General features: G+C 36.0%; 1 protein-coding gene across 3 annotated transcripts in view; it reads right to left on the reverse strand.

Moving 5' to 3' along the window:
• LOC110024403 (probable Xaa-Pro aminopeptidase P) overlaps positions 1-21,331 on the reverse strand; it is a 148,565-nt gene that overhangs the window by 57,784 nt on the left and 69,450 nt on the right. For all 3 annotated transcript variants that reach the window (XM_020724343.1, XM_020724344.1, XM_020724346.1), the window contains exon 11: positions 3,866-3,958. In XM_020724343.1, coding sequence (XP_020580002.1) covers positions 3,866-3,958 — 93 coding nt within the window. The remainder of the gene's footprint in view (positions 1-3,865; positions 3,959-21,331) is intronic.

A 21,331-nucleotide genomic window follows, 5' to 3' on the forward strand; every position in this document is an offset into this window, starting at 1 on the left:
TTGACTTCATCTTTTTCAAAACTAAAATTTTTTAAAAACGTCCTTCCGAAGCGGGCAACAGGATTTCAATTCCGATGACCGACAGCTTCTTACGGGCAAACCTCACACCAAAAATAGTGCCGACAATGGGCAACGTTTATGTAACCAAACCATCTAAGAAAACTCTCTAATCTTGTTTGTCAGTGGAGCTACACCAACCGTATCACAGATATATTCATTTCTCATTTAGTCTCTAAGTGTAAAGCCACTCATCCACCTAATCATTCTCATCTCGGCAACACTCATCTTAGTGTTATGCTTCTCTTCTTGTAAAGGCCAGCATTCAACGTCATAGAGCATTGCAGGTTTCACTACCATCTTATAAAATTTTCCTTTCAGTCGAAGCAGTACTTTTCTATCACACAAAAGGCTCGCAACATTCCTCCACTTCAACCAACTAGTTTGAATTTTACCATTAACATCTCCATCTATATCACCATTGCTTTGAAAAATAGACCCGAGATATCTAAATCGTTCACACTTTTTAATAAATTGATCACCCAAAGTTACACTTCTGTCACTAGAAGTTACACTACTATCACTAGAGCTACTACTACTAAATTTACATTCCATGTATTCAATTTTAGTTCTACTCAAATGAAGGCCTTTAGACTCCAACGTAGACCTCATAATTGAAGTTTTCCTGAGCTTTTTCTCTCGTCTTATCAACGAGAAGAATATCTCCACTGCTCGAGTTGTCGTCTTCCTCTGTCGCTATCGTTCCTCTGCTCGACGTCGACGTTCGCACTTGCTCTGCTCGACGTCGTTGTCTTTCACGCCTCTGTCGCTCCTAGTTGTTGCCTGCGCCCGATTCTTCTGTTTCAACGCTGCTCCTGCTTCTGCGCCCAACAGCTCCCCTGCCTGCCTTTCAGCAACCTCGCAGCAGTTTAACGCTGACAGCCGTTGATGGCATTTCCTTCTTCTTTGGTTGAGCCGGACAAAGTCTCTTTTGCTCGCGTAGTGGGTAACCCTCTGAAGGAGTCCGCAGTGGCATTCCCCTTAAGTAATGTCGTGAGGGTACAGATGATTATCCTTTTATTAAGAAGGGAAGTAGGAAAGGAGAAAAAAAAAAACAATCTTTTTATTTGAATCAGAAATTTCTACCCTGACGGAAAAATTCAAGTTTGCTCTTATTGACAAATTTCAGTGGGAACACCCTCCTATGGATGTTACCACAAAGAGTGTTGATGATCTTAAGCTGGTATGCATGTGAAAAGTGGGACTCATGGATGAGAGATACGTGTTGATCCAACTAACAGTGTCTGAAGACTACACCAGAATTTTCTCAAAGAAATACTTAATATCGAAGACAAATCAATGAAGTTACTCAAGTGGTCTCCTAATTTTGACCCAAAGCATGAAACTCCAACTATACATGTATGGTTTAGTTTACCTGATCTTAAGTTGCATTTTTTTCACCATCAGGATCTCTACTTTATTGGGATCGTCTTTGAGGATCCTTTGAAACTAGATCCACTACTTTCAACCTAACTAGACCCTCGATGGTCAGAATACTTGTGAAAAGGGATATTACTTTACTTGATGTACTGAAATCTGGCTGGGCACAACTAATAATGGTTATTGACAACAAATCCTCATGGAACACAAACCCCCATATTGTACCCACTGTAAGATGTTTGGTCATATCCTTGCTAAATGCCACAAGCTTCATCCTATTTTGAAATCTTATTTTGAAAAAATCTAAGGTTCAAGTGAATAAGAAGAAGTCTATCCTCACTACCGTAGACATTTTAGTTCCACTTGAGGAGGATACTACAGACAGGAGGTGTCTGCTGCCCCTGAGGACTTATTATTACTGCGAGTAATGCGACCTGTTACAATGGAACTAGACCGAAAAGTTTTCAAGATTTATAGGGGCGCATATTTATTTTTTGTTGAATTTTTCGTACTTTTAAATTTATTTATTTTATTATATTAAATTATCTTCTTATGTTTAATATTCGGTTGGACTTTAATTTTAATAAGGATTGTCATTGAATTTAAATTATTTTGCATTATCTTTATAATCCTACTTCTATAAATAAGAAAACATGACTTTTAATTAATTATTACTGATTGATGAATGAAATTAATTGCAAGGTCAATTGTAAGATCTCCCCATTCAATACAAGCTTGATTTTTTGGACTTCATCTCCTTGCCCTTCAATCTACTATTAGGGGTGTAAACGAACGAACACGAACGAACAGAGCTTGTGTTCGTGTTCGGTTCGTTTAAAATTTAGTTTGTTTGAAATAAGCTTGTGTTCGAAATTGTTCGTGAAGTCACTGTTCGTGTTCGTTTCTTAACGAACGAGTCGAACACAAACCGAACACGAGCTGTTCATGAACGACGAGCCAGTTTGACATCTTTAATATTAATATATATAAATAATATAATATATTAATTATATAACTTATATTATATAAATATATAATATCTATATTAGTGTATTACTTATATAGTATATTAACATATTATTATTATTAAATTATTATATATTATAATTTATAAAATTTATTTTTTAAAAATATATTAAATTTTTTATATATAATTATTTTAAATTATTTTATATTTCGAATAATAACGATTCGAACACTAACAAATGCATCACTGCTCGTGTTTGTTTCGTTTAACTAACCGAATGAAAAAAAAAATTATTTATTTTTGTCTCGTTTACTTATCGAACGAATCAAACACCGCCCTATCTACTATAAGAGTTTGGCATCTGAATGGCATAGAAAGCCGAAGCTATGGTAGTGAAAATTTACTGGCATCAGACTTGCCAAATCTTTCACCAATGGACATTTTTTCATGTCTTTAGGTCTTTCTTTCTTTGCTCCATTTGTTTATAATTTATATTTTAATTATTCACATATCTAAACACCATATTATCGACAGTAGGACAGATACTCCCTGCTCTGCATGTGTTTTGGTTAATGTGCATTTAAAATTAGGCAAATTCATATACATAGCACATAATTCTTGGGTATTTACAGATCTCATGCCTAAACATTCATATTTATATACATAGCACTTTGGTGCTTTGAACCTATACATGAGAAGGTGGATTTCACTTTTAAAAAGTAAAAATAATGCTAATTTTTATGTGAAATTAAAGATTTGAGTGTTATGTAACCATGAAAGTATAGGTGAGATACGTAAATACAGTAGATTTGTGTGCTATGTATGCAAATGCCCCTTAAAATTAGCTGCAAATGAGTCAAGGGAAAGTTATTTTATAAACAACAATATCAATATTTAAGCTCTTGTAACATGTGATGCTTCAGCATAAGGAATCAGTACACATAAATGATAAAATATGTTCATCAAATAAAGAAATTTGGGAGAAACCGTTTATTCTCATGCATCATAGGGCATGGTCTGTTAATGCAAGCATAAAACCATTCTAAGAGATTTGAATGTTCTTCTAGCAATGGAATCGTTAATCAACAGATGAAGCGAAGTATATTAACAATAAATGATCATAACAACACAGATTTGAAATGAAAAAGGCAGTAGAAAAGATTTGCATATTAAGAATTGAAATAACATGATATTTCTTCTAAATGAATACACAACTTCTTTGCTCCTCAATGATTGAGCTGATTTAATCCAGTGTTTACTCAAAAATTCGAAATCAGATCAAAGAAGCAATTTGTCTTATAGGTCACAAACATGTACAACATATAACTTATCAAACCCCATTCAGCAAATAAAATAAAAACTGTCTGTAACTTTAGTTCATGCCGTCTAAGCAGTTTAATTAGAACAAATTAGGTCATTGGAAATGAGGGAATGTGAAATGAAGAAGCATACAAAGAATACCTGGATTGGCACGAAGGTAAGCCTTTCAAACCCAAAGTATCTAATGCCTCCAAAATTATTTGGTACGTTCTCCTCTCGAACATGAAGAAGATTCTGTAAAATAGAAATAATGAACCATTTAAAGATCGCACAAAGATAAAAATAAATAAATAAATAAATAAATAAAACTTTTTTTAATTGATTCACACTAAAGAAATAAAATATAATCACCACCAAAATTGAACTCCTAAATGCTTGATGATAAGGACAATCATTTTAACAACAAAGTCAAATTTGCATATATAGATTTTGTGTATAAACATCATTCTTTTTAGGTCAATGCTCATCATTTTTGAGAGCTTAATACATCCGAACCAATGAGTTTGCAATGAATAATACTGCAAAAAAATTCGCTGCACTAGTTAACCTTGGAACCATGATCTTGCACTTAAAATCATTTTGATGATCATAATGGTCCTTTGATTATTTATAAAGAGTTATTTCAGTTCATGATTATGTAAAATTTAATATTAATAGTATTAAAAATAAAAATAATTTAAGAAAATGTATTTTTAATTTTTTTAGTAAATGTAATTTTTAACTTGTTTTATTTCATCCTCTACTATTTATAAAGAATTATTTTTTATATTGATTTGTTATTGCTAATACTTCATTTAAGAAAAAATATAAGCATATTGTTACTTAAAAAATGGATCAAATAAAACACAAATTGATTATTTTCTCATGTGAAAAAGAGATTGTCAAGAACGTAAAAATTGTAAGATCATTCCAAATGAAGATTTAAGTATTCAACATTGATTATTAGTACTGAATTTTAAGATGAATGGTTGTAAGATAATGAATGCAATGAAACATTGTCATAGAATTAGATGGAAACACATAAAATACACGAATAAAATTATTTTTATGAGTAAACTTCAAGATTCAACATTTGGGATGTTCATGAAAAAGTTAAATTCTATGTGCGATAAAATAACAAGTACTATTAAACAAGTGACAAAAGATGTACTTAGAGAATCAATAAAAAAAAATTTATAAATAAAAATAATTGGTGATAGAATAAAAATATGCAATAAAAGATAAAATAAGATAAGTTGTGTTATAAAAATTGGTTTAAATATAAGAACTTAGAGAATTGAGAAAAATATAAGGTGGTCCGTAGCTAGTCTAAGAAAACAATTTATGACGCTAAGAATTATCTTTAATGATCTTTATAATATATTAAATGCTAAAGAGGGTGAAAAATATATGTACAAACAAGTAAAATAAAGAGAAAAGAAAAGTAAAGATTTATAAAGTGCATTAAAGATGAAAATTAAAATATGTTTTTCTTAAAAGAAGATAATCAACATAGCTCGGTGAGCTATTTTGATAAACTTTTAAATGAAGTTTTTGAAAATATAATCCCCGATTTTAATATTGTTAATAATAATAAAATTTTTTATTTCTATAGTCACATTAGTAAAAATGAAATTGAGGAGGCTTAAAAAAAACTAAGGGTGAAAAATCAGTAGGACTTGATGATATTCCAATTGAAATGTGAAAATATCTACGAGATTTCGGAGTTTCTTGGCTTACTAAATTCTTTAATATTATTTTAAAAATTAAAATATGCTTGAGTGGAGGAAGAGTATTTTGGTCCCCATTTTTAAAAATAAAAGGGATGCAAAATAGTGTGCAAATTATAAGAGAATTAAGTTCATGTGTCATACTTTAAATTATAGGAGAGGGTAATAAAACATAGGTTAAGATGTGATACAAAGATATCTTATAATTAGTCTACTAATAAAGTTTTACATTTATTGAAGAGTTTGTAGAGGAGTACAGAGAGAGTAAAGAGGATCTACATATGATTTTTATTGATTTAGAAAGAGCTTACAATAAGGTCCAAGGAATTTCTAGGGAGAGTTCTAGAAAAGAAAGGTGTTGTATGATTTATACTCAAGTCATTAGAAATATGGTATACTAGAGATGTTACATGTGTTCGAACAGGAGGATTGACCAAATATTTTTCTATTTCAGTTGCATTGCTTCAGAGATCGATTTTAAGCCCTTTTTTTTGTGCTTTAGTTATAGATGCTCTTACTGGGCATATATAGGAGGATGTACCTTGGTGTATGCCTTTCATTGATGATATCCTTCTTGTGGATAAGCTAGAGGAGTTCAAGAATCAGTTGAATTATGAAGGTCTACTTTGGAGTCTAAAAGCCTTCGTTTGAGTAGATCTAAAACTGAATACATGTAATGCAGTTTTAATAGTAGTAACTCTAGTGGCAGATTTATAACTATGAGTGATCAAATCATTAAAAAGTGTGAATGTTTTAGATATCTCGATGTCTATTTTTCAAAGTGATGGTAATATACATGGGAATGTTATTGTTAGAATTCAAATTGGTTGGTTGAGGTGGAGGAATTCATCAGGTCTATCGTGTGATAGAAAAGTACCACTTAAACTTGAAGGAAAATTTTATAAAATGGTGGTGAGACCTGTAATACTTTGTGACGCAAATGTTGGCCTTTAAAAGTGAAGCATAAAACAAAGTTAGGTTTTATTGAGATGAGAAGGCATAGGTGGATGAGTGGCTTGAGACTTAGAGACAAATTGCGAAAAGAATCAATCCATGAAAGGATTGGTGAAGCTCATGTTGCTGACAAGATTAGAGAGAGTCATCTTAAATGATTTCTTCACAATAAACGTTGACAATATGATGATTCATTTAGGAGAGTAGATGTCTTAGATTCATCTTATGTTAAAAAAAAACACAGATAGACCTAAAAAGACTTGGGCATATTGTATAAAAAATGATAATCTATTAAAATTAAATGAAAACATGACACTCAATAGAACAATGAAGAAAAAAGATTCATGTACCTGATCCACTTAGTGGGATAAATGCATGTTGTTGTTGTTGTTGTTGTAACAAAAACATTGATTTTTGTTACAATAGAATCAAGAAAACAAAAATATTGTATGCAAAATTAAAATTACAAAATAAATTATAAAAAAGATTTAAATAAATTAAATATCACACTATCTATAAAACTCAAGAAGAAAAGATGCAAAAATAACAACAACAACAACAATGCTTCATCCCACTAAGTGGGGTCGGCTACATGAATTCTTTTTCTCCATTGAGTCTATTAAGTGTCAAAATTTCATTTAATTCTATTAGTACAAGATCTTTTTTTATACAATATGCCCAAATCTCTTTAGGTCTACCTCTGTCATTCTTAACATAAGTCGAATCTAAAACATATATTCTCCTAATAGGATCATTAGATGGTCTACGTTTAAGTTACCAAACCATCTAAGATGACTCTCTCTCATCTTGTCCTCCACTGGAGCTATACCAACTCTATCACAGATACATTCATTTCGCATTTTGTCTCTAAGTGTCAACACTCATTCACTGGAGCATTCTCATCTCAGCAGCACTTTTAAAGGCCAACATTCTGCGGCATAGAGCATTGTAGAAAAAGCAATGCAGGTGATAAAGGTTTTTTTTAATGCTCTTTAGTCCATATTTAGCTTGATTTGAAAACAATGGCTTTTTACAAACATTCCCATCATTATAAGTTATTCAACCAAAAATTATACAATACAGATGATGATAGTTATGAAACATATTGTTTACTCTCAAACCAAAGTATCTGCTCATAAAATAAAAAATAATGGATATTTTATGATATTGTTTGAGTGAATGGTACAAAAGAATGTCTCGTAAAAACAAAGTGAAGCATAAAAAGTTTCTATCTGTGCTTATTTTTTGTGTTGTATAGTAACAGAAGTTATCAAAGCATTTCATAGCTAGTGAGCTCATTTATTTCATCAATCTCAACTAGTACCAGAAAAAAATAAAGGATACTAAGGCTATTTGGCCACTCTGTAAAAGCTTCATTAAAGGAAGAGAAATCAAATCTAGTAGTTGAAACTTGGGAAGCTAATGTAGCTACTATGAGAAGCCAGTGAACAAATAAATGACTAGCTTGAGATTGATTTAAAAAGCTTAACGTAAACACGAATGCACCATCAAGCCAAATTCATTGCTCAGAAGTAGATTCAAAGACCAGTAAGTAATACAATAGCAAACTCGGTATATAATACAAATGCATCATTGTAGTTGCAATGGCCTAAGGCACATGATTGGCCCCGAATTTTCATCCGACGCTTTTATGAGAATAATGTTTTCAAGTCGAAATTTCAAAAGAAAAAGTGTATTCAAGACAAGACGCTACCCAGAGATTTCACCCTCATTTTGTGCAGGCTTTAGTTGAGGTTTCCCATTAATGTAAGCAACTAATGATTAATTATACCCTTAGATCACAAGAGAGAACTTTCAAAGATGGCTAGTTGAAAAGCATTAGATTAAAATTTATTGCTGTTCACTTAAAAGAATGTCACATTAATGGGAGAATGCTGAACACACTTAAATCCCATTTCTACATCTTTACAAAGTATGAACTCTTCTCTACTTGGTTAAGGAGTTGTTTGGTTAAGCGAATTAGTGGTATACTGTCTTCTTTTGTAGGGATTTAAGAAAATTATGTGTTTAGTAAGAAAAATAACAAATACAACGAAAAGTTTGAATGAATTTAAAGTTTACATCGAAGTTCATTTTGACTGAATTTAGAATTCGGCAGATTTGACTGAATTTGAATCACACAATTCATGTGAAATGCTATGCAAGTCGCCGCTGTCTACCGCCAACCGCCCACCATCGGTCACCGCTAGCCTCCCGCTATCGATCACCGCCGCCGCCTGCCGTCTGTGCCAACCGCTAGCATTAGCCTCTGTCGCCGCCGCCCTAATTCATGTAAAATGATAAAGGCAAGTAGCTGGCACCCGCTACTGCCGCAAGCCACCCGCCACTGTTGCAGTTTGCCGACGCGGTCGCAAGTCGCCACCGTCCATCGAGAGCCGCCCTCCAATTTCCGTCAAATCCTGCTGTAGTCGTCCGTGTATTCACCGATGCGGCTACAGGTCACCGCCATTAGTCGCCCGACGCCGTCACGTCACCACAACTGTAGGACGATCGCCGCGCTACCCACCAGCTCAATGTTGTCGGTCATCAGCCACCACCAAACAAAAACATATATATATTTTGAAATACATAGTTTTCAATTTTCTTCAAAACAAATAAAAACAATATAAAATCCTATATTTATTTTACAGTGAACCAAACAACTCAAAAGTACTTCAAATGCATCAAAATTATAAGACTCTACAAATCTTTTACTTTGCATTTCATTTTCAGTAAACCAAACGACCCCTAAAGGAAGCAGTTCACCAGGCTTGGCGCAAGATTTTTTGTCGATAGTCATGAATTGCATCATCCATGTGGACCTTCTAAATCTAAGGTAGATACTAATTTAAGAAGATAATTTTATATCAAGTTTAGCTAAAAAAGAGACTTACGCCCCATCAAGTGCGCACTAAAATTCACAATTCAAGAGATTGATCCCTAGAAGAACTTTCAGTTTAACTGATATGGTAATTTAATGATACAACTTTAAGGGAAACACCAAATCAAAAGACATTGATCATACCCATAATTTAATAGTCATTTTACTCAAATTCAATCCTTTAATAGAATATGTTATTTTTTTACTGGTATGAGATTACAAAGAGTGATTATAGAAATATACTTAACATGATATTGACTCATTATAAGTATTCCCAAGCGAATAGGGGCACAAACCATCATCTGAATAGCTCCATGAATTCTTCCCAACGAACCGTCATATTGGGTATGTCCCCTCGCTAGTCCTGACGTTGCCCACGCCATCACCTCTCGGCTTCTCCATCTAACTCAAATGTAGCTAATGACACTCTTCTTTCATCTGGACACGTCATGCTATCTAATATCTTCTATCTTTATTAGTTAGATATCCATTTCAATCGGGTCTTCAGTTCTTTAGAACAAAGTTGGCCACAGATCTTGAAATAATTTTAAGTACTTATCTACAACGAATGTATCACTTCCAATAAGCTGTGATCTGGACTCCAGCATTAACTGAGTCATCATAGCAATCATTTGAGTAAAGACATTCGCGTTCACGTTTATAAGAGACTGTACTTCATCATTTTCTATCGGATTCTCTTCTTCTATAATTTCAATTGCATCACTATTCCTGAATGGATATAATTATTAATTTGATTATTATTAAAAATTACTTATATTTACACAATTAGCTCTTTCATCAAGGTTATATTAATTAATCATAAATCTTGTCTGTGATACCACTTATCATGACTCGACTCGAGGCATGGAATTCATCAAAACAGAAACAGAGTTTGACGGTGAAATTTAACTTTTTTATATTCATTTACAATTTAACAAATGAAAAAACCCCTATTTAATTTATATTAAAGCAGTAAAATTAAATTTACCTCATCACTGATTGTTTGTCACTTCTATAAATATTTTTTTTCTTTTAACGTTCATCTTTTAATCTATTAAATTAACCAGAAAAGTTAATTTAAAAATAAAAGTGAATTAAATAAGCTACTGAATATTTATACTCATAAGCTACAGTAAGGCGAAGAAAAAAACAATATACATGTTAGTTAAGTTTTTTATAAAATCAACATAAACATTGACATGCAATTCAACGATCTGATTATATCAATAACATATCAATATCATTTATATCAGTACAGTCGTCACACGAGCACAGTCTAAAAATTTGTGTCACTTAAGATACCTCAATTTTATTTTTTTTTTCATATACATGAGCGGATACCTTAGCGTTCCCCGACTATCATCATAAAGAGATGACTTCATCATAATTAGTCATGTACATACAATCAATCTATGCAGATCATATTATTCATAATTTCGTCACTCAACATATATTACTATAATGCAATAAATATTTCATAATATAAGATTATAAGCATTCACATCAAAATAATTAATAAAATTTTATAAATCAAAATTTAATTACATTAATCAAACATAAATAACAACTCAAAAAATTGATCTAGAATAAATATTAAAATGATGTTATAATCAAGCATTTTATTTAGGATTATCATGACGTCGACTCTTTTAAATTAGAACCTCATATAAACAAGATATTTAATTAATTTATTATTTAATAAACTATTACCTTTTCATTAATTAATTATAATTATTAAATTTACTTTATCTAATCCCCCTTAATTATATATATATATATATATATATATAATTTAAAGGGCAAAGAAACGTGATGTACGGATGACGACCGCTTTCGACTGATGGCAAACCCTAGCAACTCTTACGAATTCGCTGCCTCTTCTCTGGCGTCGCCGCCTTCGTGTTTTGCCCTTGATTTATGTTCGTCTCCCTGGGTCTCCCGATTTGCGGCACGGCCTTCCCGTCTTACGAGCTTTCCCTGCTCGTGAGTTCTCGGCTCTGTGGTCTCTCGCGAGCTTTGCGGCTCTGCGGCTCCCGGTGTTCTATGTTTCAGCTTCTTCGATCTACGCTTCCCGTCTCGGCTCCACGGCTCCCGGTGTTCTCCTTTTCAGCTTCTTCGGTCGATGCCACTTTTCCGTGTTTTCTTCTTAACGCCACACATTTATTTTGAGGATGGCTTTAAACAGATCGTATGCAACTGCTCTCACGGGTATCCACGCCTCAGATACACCTAAATCGTGTTATTTCCCTCCTTCGTTTGAGTGGAAGGAGGACATCAAAAAACCTGATAGAAAAAATGGAGTCTGTCATCTTTTTTATAGAAGTTGAAGATATTCAACTTATTTCCTCCTGTCGTCTGAATTTGATTGAGAAATTTCTATATGGTCATTTCAAAATGGAGCTTATTCACAAGGAATTTGAACTTATACACTTTGTTGGAGAGTGGAAAATTAGATTATTAGATGGTAGACACATTCTTATCCAAATTAATAATGAAGAAGATTACACACGCTTATTTGCTAGAAAGATAATCTAGATTGATAACAGGGCAATGATAATTCTGAAATAGTTTGTGGATTTTGATCTACAGACATAACCGCCAATCATTCCAGTTTGGATTCGCCTTCCTGGTCTGAAATTTCATTATTTTTCTCTAAAAGTGTTGTATTATATTGCCTCATCTTATGGTAAGTCACTTAAGACGGACATTCCTACTTTTAATCTTTCTCGTCCATTTGAAGTCATGGTACTTGTTGAAAGTGACATTACTTATTCCCCTTCTGAGGAAATTTTGTTGGGCACACAACATTATGGATATTGGCAGAAGGTAGAGATTAAGCCTTCTCCTTCATATTGTTTGAACTGTCGTAGGTTCGGCCACTCCAGTTTTCAATGCCATCATCTACATCCTCACCTTAGACCAAAAAAATAAAGTGCTTCGCTAGAGGCAGTGATTCAAACTCCTCTTAATCAGGTCCAAGTTAATGACACTATCAATCATCAAAAGGATACACCTGAAGACGTCAATATTCCCGCAGACAATATATCAACCATTCAATCCACACATTGTTGTAGCTCCCCCGTCTTTGGAACCTCCTATCGTGGAGGCGATGGAGATTCTTCAAACTCCGTCTGCCCTAGAACCTATCAATGATATTACAGGTGAAAATACCTTTGTTGCTTCACTACCACCTCATCAGGTCCAGAAAGATTTCAATGCTACTCAGCCTCAGGGGGATCAAGATGTGCAACGTCCTACACATGTCCGGCCACCTTTGGACCAATCCATTGATCAATTGAGTCAATCCTCGGATGAGGAATGACAGGTCTACACATCCAGGAGGAAGAAGAGGAGACAGGTCTACACATCCAGGAGGAAGAAGAAGAATGGAGACATACTTGAATTCAGAAATTTGATGGATGATACTTTGGTTACTCGGGTAATGGTACGCACCTTACTATTTTGTTAGTTGGCTCCCTTCCGAGAACCATAAGCATAGGAAGAACTAAAGTGAGACGTCCCTAGCACCTTTGTGTCTGTTGGTGGAATTTTGGTTTTTTATCTTTATGTATATTTGCTTCTTTGGATTTTTGTGTATATTGTATTGTGTGAGTTGGGTCTTTTTTCAGGTCATCTTATACAACCTATCTGTACTTTTCCTCTTTAATATATTAGTGCTTGGTTTTTTTTAATATATATATATATATATAAAATGAAAAGCTCAATGACTAATTTTATTGAAATAGAAAAGATACATAAAGGTTGTATCAGAGGGTCCAATACAGGCACCCTACCAATACGACACCAAATACAGTACTACCCAAACAAAAAAATACAGATACTCAAAAAATTTAAAACATGCAGAAAACAAATAGGTTGGGACAAGCCAAGTTAGTCATCTCTCTTCCTCTAGTTTAGGAGTAAAGCCAAGTAACAAACTTTCATCCATAGTTAAGTGTCGTGTCATTGTTATGAGTAACCAAAGTATCATCCATTAATTTCCAAGTTAGAGTGTGCCCCCAGCCTTCTTCTTCTGCCAATAAGTGTAAATCTAGCATTCTTCATATGAAGGATGACTCATGTTATCCTCGGTTTGATTAGATATTAGAACCGTAGTAGAAGGAAATGCAGTCGTTGCCACAGCGAAAGGTTCCAGTGTATGTGAAGTATGAATTGCCACCTTTGCATCTGATCTTTATGAATAGAAGCTGCGAGACTATCATGACTTTCGGTCCGAACATTATCCCTTAGAGTATGATCAAGAGAAGGGTTGCCAGGGGCAGACGTCATTTCCTGTCTTGTGGTGATTCCCTCCTCAGGTTGGTTGTCATCAGGTTTGCTGGGAGCGCGTTCAGATACGTAGGGTGCACTAACAACATGTTCCTGCTTTTGACTATTGGTTCTCAACTGTGGGTGAAACTGTGGGTGCAATTTGAAGCATTTCACTTGCGGGTGTCCAAACATCATGCAGTGCTTGCAGTAGTAAGATTTTTGCTCTATAATGATTTTTTGTCAATAACCATTGTGAGCAGAGCCAAACCAGACTTTTTCTACATCTGGTAATGTAATATCTCTTTCAAATAAAATCCTAGCAATAGAGGGTAATGAGAAATGAACTGTGAGTGCGTCTACCTACAAAGATTTGTCGAGGATAGTCCCAATTGCATACAAGATAAGAAGGTCAAAAAATTGAAGCTTTAGTCTAGGTAATGAGAACCAGATAGGCGCAATTGGGAGGGGTTCATTTTAGCAATTTCATATGATTGCCCTCGATTGTGATGAATATTTTTGATAAAATCATTATGTAATCTTCTTCTATGCTCAGCTGTATTATAACATGTCTTCCGTCGAAAAGACTTACTTGTAAGCCCCAACTAGTTTGAAATCTTCAAAACCTTCCTGATAATCTCCATCTTAAGGCGACCTAATTAAAACTTTCCAACTAATAAAAATTTGTATTTTCCTGCACGAGTTGAAATTTCAGCGTCAAAGAAGAATAGTGATGATTTCTCTACTTTTTATGAGATTGCAATCTTCATGTCCTGCAACAGAATCAAGATACATCTGCGGAAAAATCGGATTATCTGCAAGGTGGAAAGGGGAATTGCGTTTGTGAACTTCGGTGGGATTATCACCGACAAGGACGGTGGTGTACGAAAGCCCTGAGGCCATTAACGTGCTTCACACAAGCAGAGCAGGCTGGAGCAGCTTGCCTACTGCCACCAACGAACAGTCGAGCAGTTTTGACATAGCATACTAGACACCAGTTTAGAAGACGATGACGAGCTCCGAAGGGAACCGCAGCAGATGCGACGACCTCGTATCAAACAGAGCAGAAGTGAGCTCCAGAGACGTGATGCGTGCTCCAGAAGGTGACGCGAGCTCCGGATGACGACGAGGCGCAGCCTTCTCCTTCGAGCACGACGAATCATTTGTCGGAGGAGAAAATCAATAAGAACGCTCAGTTTATCCACCAGAGAATTATTTCTCTGCCGCTACTCTTGTCCTCATTCCCAAATCTACTTAAAAAACTTGTGGTCATTTTAGGCCTATTTCTCTGACATCAGTTGTGTTTAAAATGATTAGTAAATTGTTGGTTAGACGGATTCAACCTCGCCTTCATACTTTAATCTCTTCAAATCAATCAGCTTTTATTCAAGGTCGTGAGAATACAGACAATATTATGCTTGCACAGAAAAGTATTATGGATATTGATAAGAAATGTAGAGGAGGCAACATAGTTACTAAATTGGATATTCGTAAAGCCTGTGATTCTGTAAGTTGAGATTTTGTCCTGCATGTTCTCAAGGCTCGGGGCTTCTCTCAGGTATTTTGCAAACTTATACTTTCCTGGCTTAAATGCAATAAATATAGTATTCTCATCAATGGCCACTCTCATGGGGTTCTTTAGTGCGGGGCGTGGGATTAAGAAGGGCGACCCCTTATCGCTTACGATTTTCATTCTATTTTTTATTACCTAAAGACTTTTTTTAGGCAAAATCCCACCTTGCATTATGCTCATAAATTCAATACTTTGGTAACTCATTTGGCGTATGCAGATGATGTTATTTTGTTCTCTAACGCTAGCAAACAAGCCAAAAGGAAAATACACCGTTTATTGGAAGATTTCCAATCTATTTCAGGGCTTCTCTTTGGTGCAAACAAATGTTACTTATACATGGGGAATACCGTCAATCGGTCTAATGCAAGCTGGACTGTCAATTTCACTGGTTTCTCTCTCTCTACCCTTCCACTAAAATATCTGGGGGTTAATTTACTTAAAGGCAGGAAAAAGCAGACTCAGTTTGATGAGGTGGTAGAAAAGGTGCGAAAAAGAATTTTGGATTGGAGAAACAATTTCTTTTCATTTGGGGGTAGAATTAATTTGCTTAAGAGCATTCTCCAATCTCTTCATTTATATGAACTACAAGTATTCCAAATTAAAAAGAGTACACAATTGAGCCTTGAAAGATGTTTTAACAAGTTCTTATGGGTGGGGAACCATTCCGGTGGAAGATAGATGCCTTGGAAAAATATTTGCTAGTTTCAAATCATTTTATCATATTGCTGACATAAATGTTTTTAAGCAATAGTTTAACTTTCAGAAAGGGGATTCCCTGTGGGCAAAATTTATGCATGGTAAATATTAACAGTCTTCACCCTGCTTTGATTAATTGGTGGTTGGGTGATTCTACGATATGGAAGAGATTGCTTCTTATTAGAGATTGGGCAAAGGATTTCATTTACTGGGAGTTGGGGTGTGGTAACATTTTCTTTTGGCATGATTGTTGGTCCCATGTTATGCTTGACTTGAGGGATGCACGTTATGCAAGCCTTCTTGTTTCTAACACGTAAGTGGATGGTCATTGGAATTTTCCTCTTCTTCTCAGTCTTGTGGGGCTGGAGGGGGCTACTTTCATTGCATCAATTCCTATCGAGCCTCATATGCATCACTCCGACTTTGAAATTGCTTACATCACGCTCGATTACCAAGTCTTTATATTCTGCTTTACATATTTTTAATAAGCTCCGTTGGGGGGAGAGTATTTGGAGTTGGGCTTTGATGACGTCCATGTCCTTCTTGGCTTGGAGGATCTTCCATTCCGTTATTCCTTGCGATGATATTTTAAAATTGAAGGGGTTGAGACTTGCTTCATGTTGTCTGTTTTGTAACGCGGCGGAGGAGTCTATTGATCACCTTTTTTTTCTTATGTCCCTATTCACAGTTTATTAGGCGGAAGGCTCGTCTTTGGTTTGGTATTAATTTATCTCCTGCTCGAAATCTACTTGGTACCATTTTGCTTTGTAACCTAGATCGAAAACAAAAATATTTTTTGCAAATTTAGCCTTATATTTTTTGTTGGTTTGCATGGATGGCTCGTAATGATATCAAACATGAGGGTAAATTCATTCACAATACGACGGTCTTTATAAATATCATTGCATATGTTAATAAACTTTGTAAGGTGGGAGCTGCTAAAAACAACTTTTTTTCCGGCATAAACTATTTCCAATCAATGGGGCCTACGGTTTTGGTTGGGGTGAGGATACCAAAACTCCAGGTTTTGGTGAGATGGCGGCCTCCTCCCACGAGGTGGGTAAAGTTTAACATCGATGGGAGCGGGAAATCTTGCAATACTGGTTGTGAGGGCATTGCTAGGAATAATGTCGGAGACTATTATTTTCTTCTCTTCTCCCTGTTTCTCGGATACTCCTATTGAAGCGGAGGCTAGGGCCATGTTGATGACTGTCATGATAGCTGCTTCTCTCAGTTGGCAATTTATTATCATTGAAAGTGATTCCCACATTTTGATTGATATTCTTGCTAATGAGGTTGATGCGTCGTAGAATATTCTCTATTAAATTAAGAGGATTAAACTCATATCCTCTCATATTTCTGTTATTTGGAGGTTCCTTCATCGTGAGGGGAATAGACCCGCTAATTGGCTTGTTGTTGTTGGTAGTACAAGTCACAATTGTTGGGTAGGCTCTGTCCCTCTCCATCCCCCCTCCCCCTTTACACACTTTGGTTGTTCGGGACAAAGTAGACGCTCCTTATGTCTGTTGTGATTGCTCTTGCTAGCCTGCTTCTTTGGTATCCCCTGTTTTTTTTTTGTTTTATGTTTCAGTTGTGTCTTATGCCTTTATTGGCACATTACTCTGGTTGGTTTATGGTTTTTCTATGGCACAGAAGGCTCCTTTCTCATTCTTACTGCATGTACTTCAAGTTTATTTGGCTAGTTTGGATCCATCTGTTAATGCTGATTCCTTATTTCGGTGGTTAAAGTTTAAGGTGTCCCTCGGGTTCCTCTCGAGAGGTTTTTATTATGCTGGGCATTTAGAGAATTCCTATATGTGCTTATCCATTTGTGCAATGCTGGATTTTGATTCCTCTGGACATTAATGTGATTGGGACTTTGCTTGGCTGGACATTTCCTCCATTATGGTATGCACGAAGAATACCTCCTTTGCCTGAAGACCTGCTGCACTACTAAGACAGAATTGGTTGGGACTTCTGTTACCTTCTTCTCCTCGTTTGCTACACTGTCTAATGCTGCTCTTTACTTCACATCTATTTGGTTGGAGATTTTTGGGTATACGATCTTTTTTTTTTTTTGGGTATACCATTTGTTAGCTTTTTTTGGGTTTCAGAGGTTTTGTAGGTGGTTTAGGACCCCCTTTATGTGTGAGCATTGTATTTTTTGGATTTTTAGTTTGGGGGACCTCACCCCAACAACTTTTGTAATCACCTTTATTTCTAACATGTAGGAAGGTGAATCATGCTCATTTCCCCTCTATATATATATATTGAAAGCCCAAAAAGGCTAATATATAAATAGAATAAAAGATACAGCTACAATGTGTGGGAGGGCCCAAGCATGGCACGCTGCCCACACAAAAACCACGAATGGTTCCAAAATTAGAAAAAACATAAAAATACATTAAATACTTAAATAAAAAGTCTAACAGTGTTGAAATACATAGTATCAGGAGGCTAGAAAGCAACCCAATTTGGTCTCGTCTCTGCCTTTAGTTCTAGGGAAGGAGCAAGCTAATAAGCTGGTAAGATGATCGTCATTGCCAGTAGTAACCAATGTATCATCCAATATGGTCCCGAGTTGGAGTCGGTCTTCATTCTTCTTCTTCCTCCTGGAATAAACCTGTCATTCCTCATCCGAAAAATCAGTCTGATGGGGTGGAAGAGCTGAAGTAAAAGGAATACCAATCATAGTACCCACCATAGGTTCTACCATATGTGAAGCATGAGTTGCTTCTACACCGGACACTTCCTGAAGAAGTGGAGCTACGAGGTTCCCCTGATTATCAGTCTGAACACTATCATTTGTAAGTAATAGTCCATCAGTATTATTTTCAATGGGGTTTGAAGGTGTCAGCATCACATCACTAGCAGTAACAGTAACAACAGTGTCATGGGGGGGTCCTCAGAGTCAACAGACACCTCCTGTCTGGTAGTATCCTCTCTAGGTGGAACTAAAATGTCCAGAGCAGTGCGGTTAGACCCATCCTTATTCACTTAAACCTTAGATTTCAAATTTGGATGAAACTTCTGGTATTTATCAAGGACATGACCAAAACATCTTACAGTGGGTACAATATGGGGGTCTGTGCTCCATAACGATTTGTTGCCAATAACCATTATGGGTTGTGCCCAGCCAGACTACAGTAACATCAGGTAAAGTAATATCTCTTTCCACAAGTATTCTGGCCACCGAGGGTCTAGTTAGGTTGAAAGTAGTTGAAAGTAGGAAGATCTAGCTTTAAAAGATCCCCAATGATGGTCCCAATAGAATAAAGAACCTGATGGTGAAAAAAATGCAGCTTGATACCAGGTAAACTAAAGCATACCAGTGCAGTGAGAGTCTCATGATTTTGGTCGAAATCAGGAGACAACTTGAGTAGTTTCATAGGTTTACCTGCGATGTTAAGATATTTTTTGGAGAAAATCTGAGTGTAGTCCTCAAGCACGGTTAACTGAATCAATACATGTCTTCCATCCATGAACCATACTTTCAACTTTCCTGTTAATTTGCGATCATCAAAACTTTTCCTAAAAATTTCCATAGATGGGTGTCCCCACTGAAATTTCCCAATAAGAGCAAATTTGAATTTGTCAATCAGCGTTGAAATTTCTGACGTGGAGAAAAAGGATGTTGTCTTCCCGCTTTTTCTGCTTGCATTCTTAATAAAGGGATAGTCACATGTACCATTACGATGCTCCTTATAACTTGAAGAGAAGACAATCGTCGTCTCCTCCTGAGAATTACCCATCACGTGGGCAAAGGAGGAGGTTTTGTCAGGTTCAACTGAAGAAGAAAGAAGCTCCATCACAGCAAAGAAAAGCCCTGCAAGTAGGGTAGAGACCAAAAAGACAAACCGAATAGCTGCGCACGAACCGTAGATGAAATGCGTAGAAGACAGGGCACGAAATCACAGCTCGACAGAAACCACAACTCGATCCGCGCAGAAAAGAACCGCAGAAGCTCGAAGGCGCAAAGGAGGAGACGACGAAACCGCAGAAGAGAACTCCAAAGCCCTTCGTCATTTAGCGCGAGAAGAAGACGACGGTTCGTTGACGTCGTTGAGTGCGGGAAATAGCGTCGTTTTCGTCGAGTGCGGGAAACCTCGTCGTCGAGTCAAAAATCAAACCAGAATTTCACCGTCGGGAAAAACCCTAGCAGAGTGGATCGTCATCGCCAGCGTCGACAATTCCCCAATATATATATATATATGAGGATCCCCCATGAAACTGTTGTTACTGCCACTGCGAGTGATGAGAAGCCGACACCTACAAAATCCATACAAAACAATACTGATGGACTCTTACCTATAAATGATGGTGTTGAGACTGATAATCAGGATAGCCTCGCAGCTCCACTTCTTCAAGAAGTATCCGGTGTAGCGGCAACTCATACTTCACATATTCCAGAACCTACTGTGGGTACTACTATTGGTGATCCTTCTTCTTCAGCTCTACCCCATCAGGCTGATTCTTCGGAGAAGGAATGACAGGTTTACACTTCTAGGAGGAAGAAGAAGAATGAACTAGAGCTCAGGAGTCTTATGGTTGATACTCTGGTTACTACGGATAATGGTTAGCATCGTACCAATCCGCTAGTTGAATCCCTTCCGAGAAGTAGAACCAAAGACAAAACTAGATTGGGATAACCCACACTTTTTCAGCGTCTGAGTGGTTTTTTGAGTTTTTTCTATTATTTCTATATGTACCCAGCTTTTTACTTTTTTTATGTTTGTACCGTGTGGGTTGAGGGTTTAGGCCCACCCATACAAACATATCTGTATCTTTATTTTTAATATATTAACCCTTGGGCTTTTTCAAATATATATATATATATATATATATATATAGTATTTCAATTAATTTTAGCTTTAAACAACTTACCTCGCCAAATCCCAAAATCACGCACAGGCTTCTTCCTCCCCTCTGCGAGATCCATGCTTTCCTCCCGAGCTCGACAATGTACGAGCTGGCGTCGACTCACTCAAGACCCTCCACTGCGCGATGCTCCTATTAGGGCACGATCAAAGTTTTACGCATGCAAGGAAGCTCCTTCGTTTTCCACTTTAACTCAACTCGACATAACAGTGCACGCAAGGAAGCTCCTCCACTTTAATGGGTATTTTGACGACTCACTCAAGACCCTCCACTACAAGATCCTCCTTCTCATCATTTGTGCAATCCGATTTTGCATCATAGCTTCACACAAATAAAAATTTACCTCCCTTGATATAATTTGAACAATAAAGGGATCCTCTAGAAGATAGTTTTATAATTCTCGATGTTTTGCTTTAAACTTTTTCGCAAAATGGAAAACGATTGAGTACTTTTATTATGGGTGATAAGTTTAAAACAAGACACAAGATTGCAATCGTTGCTTATCATTGGCATCGCATTTGATTAAATCGCACTATGAAATATGTAGAGGTCAACAAAAACTATCAACCATGTAAGCTGGCAACATACAATAATCAGCAAGACTAGTTTCACTAGCCTAATTGGTATTTGTGCACAACCCTCAAATA

Source organism: Phalaenopsis equestris, unplaced genomic scaffold (assembly GCF_001263595.1).
Source record: "Phalaenopsis equestris unplaced genomic scaffold, ASM126359v1 Scaffold000256, whole genome shotgun sequence".
NCBI lineage: Eukaryota > Viridiplantae > Streptophyta > Magnoliopsida > Asparagales > Orchidaceae > Phalaenopsis > Phalaenopsis equestris.